The sequence below is a fragment of the Marmota monax genome, unplaced genomic scaffold (assembly GCF_021218885.2).
Source record: "Marmota monax isolate L192 unplaced genomic scaffold, Marmota_monax_Labrador192_F-V1.1 WCK01_AAM20220418_F8-fsc00015, whole genome shotgun sequence".
Classification (NCBI taxonomy): Eukaryota; Metazoa; Chordata; class Mammalia; order Rodentia; family Sciuridae; genus Marmota; species Marmota monax.
The window spans coordinates 2,510,601-2,520,000 of record NW_026692194.1 but is presented as its reverse complement, the minus strand read 5'-3'; the positions used below and the strand labels follow the sequence as shown (position 1 = coordinate 2,520,000).

The 9,400-nt window shown below is 39.8% G+C and overlaps 1 protein-coding gene across 6 annotated transcripts in view; it reads left to right on the top strand.

Annotated features, from left to right (window-relative positions):
- Positions 1–9,400, top strand: part of Meis1 (Meis homeobox 1) — a 136,086-nt gene that overhangs the window by 29,246 nt on the left and 97,440 nt on the right. For all 6 annotated transcript variants that reach the window (XM_046422714.2, XM_046422723.2, XM_046422740.2 and 3 more), the window contains exon 7: positions 56–167. In XM_046422714.2, coding sequence (XP_046278670.1) covers positions 56–167 — 112 coding nt within the window. The remainder of the gene's footprint in view (positions 1–55; positions 168–9,400) is intronic.

Below are 9,400 nucleotides of genomic sequence, written 5' to 3'. Positions count from 1 at the left end.
CCAACAAGTGTTAACACACAGCTCTTATCTGGATTTCTGATTTGTGCCCCCACAGCCCTCTTGGAACAGAGATCATGATGATACGGCGTCCACCCGCTCAGGAGGAACCCCAGGCCCATCCAGCGGGGGCCACACATCACACAGTGGGGATAACAGCAGTGAGCAAGGTAGGGGAGGTGTTCTCATTCTCTTTTGATACTTGTTTTATTTACAAGGGTTGAAAAATCAGAAATGTCTAGTTAGTTACTCTCTATACAGTTCCTCCTAGAACACAAATCCTGTAGAATGTGAAAATCAGCTCATCCTATTTAATTCCCTTGCCCTTTTCTTCTTCTGTGCCATCCCAGTTGCCTATTGCCTGTCACCTGGCCACCTCTATGAAACAGGGTCAGTGAATTGACCAAGGGCAAGACTTGAGAAGTAGATTGGAAGTTCAAATATGCATAAACAGTATGGCGCTAATGCCCTGCCATACAAATAGAAAGTATTATTATCACTTGCCCTTAGAGGTTTTTTCCAAGGAATCATGAAGAAACACCCATTAGGATCCCAAGTTAACAATGTCTTCAGTTGCTTAGAAGGCCTTGGGCAACCCACGCTGGGCTTTCCTCTCCCTTGGGTTGAGGCCATCTTTCTGCTTTTCCTTATATTAACTCTAAAGTGTGTGACTTCATTGCAAAGCCAGATTAAGTGAATAAGGAAGACATGGAAAGATATCAGCTTGTGTTGTGCCATGAACATACACACACGTGTGTGCATGTGGGTCTCCAGGGATGTGCATGCTTGATTTAAGTGGCAGGGAGCAAGGTTTAAACATCAAGTCAGTCTTCAAGAAAAGCTGAATGAGTATCCCCACAACTCAATATTGCTTTTGATGAGACACTCCTACAGTGGATTTTGTGTTTAATTAATGCAGTAAAAGTTTAAAAGAGAATTTTTTGACTGAATATAGAAAGTCTGCTTTCATGGAGTTGACTGTGGGCCCACAGTAGGTACATACTTTAAAATCTGGTTTTGTGATCATGTTTCACTGGGGTGCTGTTAGGCAATGAAGGAGTTTTGTTGTCTAAGCTAGTGGGACTATACCAATCAGAATTGCAAAGTCTATAATGAATTTAGCGCGATTCATCTGAAAACAAGAACAGGAAAGTTTTTTGGGGGTTATCTTCTTTTGTTTTGTTTTTAAGGCACATATATGCTATTTGCCCTGGGAATAACTTCGACAAACATAATTTTAAGCATTTGAGACATTTTATTGTTCAAAGAGAAGTTGCTGACTTAATCACGAGTATAAGCCTAGTAAAAACGGAGCCTGGAGTAGTAAACTAGTCCAGAGCCGAGGCAGAAGCAGGTGACCTCTGACCTCTGACTTTTACTGGAAGATGATATGCAGCATAAATCCAAGGGGCCTTTTTTCTTTCAAGTGCATATGTATATGTTATGGCGTCGCTGTTCACAGCCCTATAGTTAAGGCAGCGTCAGCACTTTTGATATATAAAGCCCTACTTTCAGAATTCTACTTACATTATGAGTTTTCAAAGAGGTGTAAATGGAATCTAAATTCTTTTTTTTCCTGTAGCCCAAAATTGCTACGTGGGGGTCACAGCAGAGCATTTTGTTTGTTTCTCTTTCTTTTTTCATTTCTTGTTTTTAAAAACATACATCATCTAAGGATGGGCAGGCAGTTTGGCTGCTGCATTAAGGCTGGCAGACAGCTGAAATGCGCTTGAATTTAAGACTGAGATGCCTAAGTTTTCTCCAACATAATCTGATAAGAGGATTTTCAGAGGGCAAATGCCCAATGCCAGTTCTTCCCCTCTGTTGAGCCATGTCAAGGAGTTAGGAATTTTGTGTTTCTTTTAACTTCAACAAGTGATCTCCCAAGGGCTATTTAATAGTGAATTTGATTATAACCAGGACCCAGGGACTCTTCCACGTTATTGGTTTATCACTTAGAAAGTTTGCCTTATATATAAAAATATATAAATATTTTTTATATTTAAGACCACCCACCACCTTGGGTTTTCAAAATGAAAGGCTTCTCATTTTCACATAAATCATCGCATTGGAAGCATCTCGATTGAACCGTTTTAAAACAGATGGCAGATGAAGCAGACCTACCCCCATTTGGCAGATGAGAAAAATAAGATATGGACAAGTTTTTTATTTCTTCAGGTGGCAGCACAGTGCCTGACCTAAAATCCTAGTGTCCTGATTATGCATATAATGTTTCTACTCCTCATACCCTCTTCCTCATCTCTCCACCAAATAACTAGTCCATTACTTCACTATAATCAAATAAGAACTTTCTGTGCTGCCCTCCCCTCCCTGCCCTCTACCAGCTGGGCAACAGAGGTAGTGGGAGCCACATCTTTAGGTCTTCTTTGCATTTCTTTCCTTGGTGGGATTTTTTTTTTCCTGCAGTGAGATTTATTCCTGCAAAATGCAGAACAATGCCTGAAAGTGTTGCCAAAACAACTCATGCACATTTCCGTGTCAGCCATGACCCTTCTAAGCCCGTTTTTTTCATCCCTAAGACCTGTGGAGCTGGGTCTTTGTGCAGCCTTTGGATTAAGTGCGTACAGTGGCTTGTCCATGTTTTCCCTGTCTGCCTTTTCTGGCAGGCATGGGTGTGTGTAGGCTGTGCCAGCATTTGGCCCGTAGTACATGTCCTAAATAGTTATTTACACAGTTTGAGTCCATTTTAGTCAACTGGGTAAATAACAGCCCTCTTCAAAAGATTTATAAATCCATAAATATGTCTTTATACATACCCAATAGACAGAAATAACTCAATCTGTCAAGAACATATCCAAAGAGGTGTTTCCCCCACAGACAGGAGTAATACATATTTTAAAACTTTCTCTACTGTCTTATTTGTACCGCATTGCCTTTGCCTCATTTCTTTTCCATTTCTACCACTTCATTATGGCACCTGTGGTGCCAAAAAAGAAAAAGAAAAAGAAAAGAAGGAAAAAAATTCCTTGGGCTCTGACCCTCTCTTAAATAGCCTCTCTGCCACATGGTGCAGGTATATAACACTCTCTCTCTCTTTCTCTCTCTCTTTCTGTGTGTGTGTGTGTGTGTGTGTGTGTGTGTCTTTCAATGAGTCTTAGTCTTTTGGACTTTCAAAGTAAATAAAATAAAATAAGTCATCCAGGAGTTTCCTAGTGTCCTAATGTATTTCAAAAGACAGTAATGGCTGCTTTTGGTTAGAGCTTTTAGCAGTTTGGATGATTTTGAGAACCTGATCATTTTCCAAGTTAGTAAGTTATCATGATTGATGAAATAATTTTAGAGCAAAGTTTTACATAAGCATAAAAAATGAAAGAAAATCCAATCCTGGGCATTCTAAAGAGAATGTACATAAGATATGCAATTAGGAAGATACCAGAGACTTAATGCAAAGACTTAATGTTGATTCATGACTTACATCGTATAGCTTTTCCCCACCTAAATTATTTGTCATGACAGCTTGTACCTGTGTTGTGTCCCTTCATTTAATAGTAACACCTGTGGCCCTTTGCCCAAGCAAGCCCCCTTGAAATGGGCGTTTGAAAGGAAAGCTTTTGTGTTTGGCTGGGAATTCTGCTGCTCTTCCTATGACATTGATTTTGCCTACCTTTCAACTTCCTCAAAGCATTTCCAAAGATATTAGAAAGAGTCTTTATTTTATCCCTGTCAATTATTTGCTATTTTCCCACTTTTCAGGAGAAAAAAAAATGCCTCCGAAATACTGGAGAGTAGTTGTCAGAGGCATCCTGCCCTCTGGGTCTCTGGGCTTTGTAACTACATCAGGATGGAGTGTTCTCAGGACTCCCACGTAGTGTCTTGTAATATGAGGTTCAGGTTGGCAGATTGTGTCCTTCAAGTGTCTTTTTTATCCTACTGTGCGCGGTGGCCCTACTGGCCATAATCGGGCCCCATTCCAGGAAGTGTGTGGTTTGGAGCAGGAGAACCAAGCAAACCTTGTGCCTCTTCCCATGAGATTCCTGCTGCAGCCACTCTATGCCTCACCAGCAGCTTGAGCTATGATTGGCCACATTTTGAGTTTGGGCATGTCTCCCTTTGTGGTCCAAAGTCAAGGGAGCTGAATAAGCGATGATAATAAAATAGGATTTTAAGGACTGTCAGTTAATGTAGGTATTTCCATCCCCCACTTTGTGAGCCAGGTCATGGAGGATCAGTGGGGCAAGGGGACTTGCCTAAGGCCACATCCTGGTTGGTGGTCAAGTTGAGATGCACACCCATCAAGTCTGAGTCCAGAGCCCAAGCTCCTAACTACCACATCCCATTTGATGTAGTACATTTTGTGTGGCTTAGAAACAGGAAAAGAGATCATTTGCCAGACATTCTTTCTATTACCAATTCGGCAGCCTTCTCCACAGCCGTCTGTACTGGTCTGGTGCTGGGCTCTGTAAGGGTGACATGGCTTTGAACATGACAGAATCAGCTGAGACTCCTGGGGGAAGACTGCCTGGCACTAAGAACCTAGTTTTGTTTGCTAAGTAGAATGGCGATTGAGCTTTTTACAAGGAGAGCGTGATGATTGATATGATTAATTTGTATTATGTATTAAGAGCCTATAGCATTTCACTCATTCAGGAGTTATTGAATTGAGAATAAGAGCCCAGAAATCAAGTCAGGATTTCTCTTGCAGAACATTTCCCACTTAAAGCTCATCTTATTTTCCCGTTTTGTGAGGATCAAGTATTATTTTGACAACAAAATTTGGTATGAAACATTTTCAAACTGAGAGAACTTTAATGGTTGCTGGCACCTCGAAAACCCATGTAGGAACTTCTCCTTTTGGGGGCAGGTCTCAGATCAACAATAGTACCTCTAGAAAAAAGAAAAAGCAAAACTCACCATGTTTCTTTAAAGAGGAATAACTGAAAAGCACTGCTCTTTCTTTATAATATAATGTATCCATCATTTGCAACGCCCTCCCACTGCCCCACCCCCTCCACGCCAGCTTTTGTATGAGTCCAAGCAACCTATGGCAGAAGGCAATTCCTTGTTTTATTGAGGGGAATCTCAAGGCAGTTGTTCCAGACCTGTGAAGCCAGCAGGCAGAGCTGCCTGAGAGGGGGTGGGGAGCAAGAAGGGAGGAGGTGGGGAAGGGGCCACATTGTGTTCCAGATGACTGGGCAACGATTTATATGCCAGCTCTCCTTTTTACATGAAGAAGAAAAGTAATAACAGCCCAAACCCAGGCATTTGAAACAGTCAGCTGTCCGATGAATAATGGGATAGGTGGGAAGGAGCTTTCTGATTGGATGTCTTAATGAGCACATTTCGCACAGAGTTTGGGCTGCAGTTCCCCTTGACCTTTGCCCTTTATTGACCAAACTGACACTTCATTTTTCACATACTTCCAATTATGGCTCAGCTTAAGTGTTGCCCTCCCTCCTTTATTTCTTTCCTATGGACAACTTGAGAGTGGTCGAGGCCACAGAAGATATTTTAATTTGAAAAACTACCCTTGCAACTCAGGTTTAGGGGTGTAATCTGAAACTGCTGTCTGTTTGTAGTTTTTTTTCAGATGAAAACACAAGTTATCACCATTTGTTTAGAAACAGTTTTCTTGGGGGAAAAAAAATTTCGAACTGATTTTGAAAACCAAGTATTTATAATAACTCGAGAACCTTGAAGATGACGAGAAGTGTTTCAAAGTGGGTTACTTTCTTTTTCTTTTCTTCTCGTTTGGCTTCATCTGTCTGTTGGTCGAAGAGACTTGTCTGATCCATATTTGTTCACACTTGCTTCTTAAGCTTCGCATCTCTCCCAGGACTTCTTATATTTCAAGGGCACTGCGATGTATTTTGGCTAATACACTTTGGAGCGAAAGGGAAAAGTAAAATATAATTGTGACCACAGGCCCCCAGGTCTTAGGCCATTGCACCCTATGTGTTACTTTGCTTGTGTTTAATGTTGGGTTGCAAATTAAAGTGTGGCCTTTGCATGCGGTGGCAGGCAGAATAGGAAAATGATTTCCTGGTGGGAAAAGTCAGGTGTAAAAAAAAAAGAAAGAGGAAGTTATTATACTCCACAAATCCCTGTTATCAAAAGGTCCATATTATTAACTTCTCAAACATGTCCAATTAGATGTTTAGATTGAGAACTATTTTCCCAGGAACATCTTGTAATGCACTCCCTTTTCTTTTATTGACTCATCAAATGTGGGTAACAGTTTTCTGTTCTCCATTTGCTTGGCTTCTCATATCATGAGAGCAAGTCCTCTTGCAGAAAAATAACTTCATCTTCTAAAAGGACTAACTGCACTTCAGGGCATGAACTTGGCAATAAGCATTTTCACTAAAAGTACATCTTCTCTCTATTAGGCCACATCACTAGTAAACTTGAGGTCACTGTTTTTCATCTTAAACAACCAAAGCATGCATTTGAAATTATTTACAGCCAAATAGATTTCCTTCTCGCACACCCATTATCTGTCTCAAAAGTGGATGAAGTGTTACCTACTTTATTATGTAGCCCTCTGGCATATCCATGGCATATTTTTACTATAATATGGTAATAAAAGAATATGTAAAAGACAGACAAAGGTTCTGTCTTTTTCTGTAAGGTGACCTCTGTTACCAAGTAACTGCTTTACTTATGAGCTTATTAAAAACTCAAAAAATGAGCTTTTCATACTTCACAGGCATTGATGTGAAAATGAGCTGTCCTGTGAGTAGTTTTCTTGATCATTTTTAGAACAATTGATTAGCCAAAGAGCTTCTGTCATTAGTTGACATTGACTGATAGCAATTTGTCACAAGCTCTGAAGGTCAGCTAGACAGTTGGAGTTTCAGCTTGTCTTTGATTGACCTTTACTGATTCCATCCTCATGTGATTGGGTTTGAATAGGTCTGACCCTCGATTGCAAAAGACAGGACATTAGTCAACAGGGTCATTTCTTACAGTTTCTGTTGATTGCACATTTTTATTTATGTGTGAACTCTTGGTCTGGATTTCTTGGCCATTTTTATACTCTCAGTTTTGAAACTTAAAAGGTGTGATATTTATTAAGTATCGCCTTAAAGCCACAATTCTGTTTTCCCTTTGGTTTGCATTTAACAGAAGACTTGCTATGTGCTGCCACCAAATCGCCTACTGACACTGGCCTTTGCCACCTGGGCTAATCCGGGGGTTTTGTTGATGGATGGAGTTTTGTTGTTGCTTTTAAGGAATACGGACTTCAGTGTGACTTGTAGAGCTTCTAAAATTATACACTCATTCTTTGACTTTTCTAGAATTAATTACTTTGTCTCCCAAGACTCATGCATTATTTTTAATAAATGGAAATGGAGCAGTAAAGAATTATGAATAATGATGTTATGTCATTTCATCATTTAGCTTTGCAGCCAGAAGCATGAACATTTTTTTTTTTTTTTAAGGTAGCTACTTTTTAGTTTCATTCAGTCTGCTATAAACTAGAGAATTCTCTCCTGGCTAGAAGAGTACTAGGGTTCTAGTGAAAGTGGAATATATTTTCTGTTGTAGGGGACCAGGAGTTAATTGTCCATAATATTCAGGTCTTTCCTTTCCAAACTGTGAGATATTTTCCTAAGCTGCATCACATGTAGAAGAATATCATCCATAATCATAGGAACAGCATTCATTTTGTTGCTTTATGTAAATACTAAAAAAAAAGGGTGAGCTTAGCTTAACAATGCAGGTCTCAATCTGTAATTATTTCATTCAGTTCTTTCTTTCCTCTTGTTCCTTCTCACCTTCCCTTCTTGTCTCACTCCTGTGTTGGATTTTAAACTATAAGCAATAACTTGTTTTTCAGGTTGGCCCTCCCAGCCGTTCCAGGGCCACCACATACAGCCTGGCACAGCCTAAACATGTATTTTAGTTTCTCCCCAAGAAAATAAATGAGGAGAGAATCCATTGTCCCAGGTGGTGGATTCTTCACCCGGTGTCATTCTTGGCAAGGCAGAAGTGAGGAAGTTAATTTTAGGGAAGTATTCATTTAACATAGCCCAAGGAGATAAAAAAGAGTTTAGCATCATAATCTCTTCTGTAGACAAGCCAAAACGTTATCAGGAGTTGTATTTAAGGGGGGAAATGTAGATTTATACATTCTAGTCAAGTCATCAAAATGGATTAAGTGCTTACTGTGTGTCAGGTGCTTTGTGTGAGGCTGTGAAAATGAGTAAGTAGGTCATTATATCTGTCCTCAGGAAGTTTGTGTGCATCAACAAGGACATCAAGTGTATGGAAGCGAAATGGTCACTAAGTACTGGGGGTTCCTAGGGTGCTGCAAGTTGTACTTATTTGTCAACATACTAGTAACCCATGTGGCCACCCAGATTCTCTGGTCTCTGGACCATGGGGGCCATCATCACTTTTATCCCAGTTAGTCACCTGGCTGCTGACTCAAATTGATCTTCATGGAATCTTGACATCTTAGTTGGGGAGGGGATTCCTGTAGCAGTTTGGTGAAGTCAAGGAAAACTTTTTGGAGTAATATTAAAAATGATAGGATAATATGGGAAAACAATTATATTGAAAATCCCATTATTTTTTAAAAAGTAAATTATATTCTTCCCCAGAGCTCCCCCGCTTATGGTGAATTAGCATCCATATATCAGAGAAAACATTTGGCCTTTGGTGTTTTTCGATTGGCTTATTTCACTTAGCATGATATTCTCCAACTCCATCCATTTACAGGCAAATGCCAGACTTAAATGCATTGTACTGTCATGTATAACTAACTAAAACAAATAAAAAATTATAAGAAAGTGAATTGTAACATAGTAATGTAAATGCTTTGTTAAATATGCATTTGCATAACAAGATCTACCCCAAAATCCATTGTCTACTACTTTTTTGAAGTAGTGATGAATGTAAGTGATGTGTTAAGGTATTTGTATCAACTCTATCATGATATATGAAAATGATTTCCACGGGGGGAGAAAGTCATTGTCCCTGCTAATAGTTCTGTGGTTTGTTACTTATCTATGTACATGCTTGAAGGAAATAGTAATTAGAGGTTAGTAAGAATAAAAATAGAATTTTTACTCCTTTTTAGTGACATATACATCTTCAATTCTAACGAGAGACTCATTGGTGGAGGGAGAATCCATGTGGCCCAGGGAAAAGCTTTCAACCTTAATTCAAGTGTTATGGTCAGGAAGTAGTCCACAAACCCCCAGGTTTGAGCAAGTGACTCTCTTCGATGCTGGTGTCCTGTGTTCTTATGTTTTTACCACATGCTGAAATGAGCCATAGATGGGCCATGTGTGGGTTGTCCTTCTCAGAAGACTGCCTGGAAAGGAATTGTGAATTCTCCATCTTTGAATATCTGTTGCTCAGCTCAGTTACAGGCACATAGTCATTGATGGATCCTCATTTATAAATAGGACTAAGAACTCCTTCCTGTTTTCAA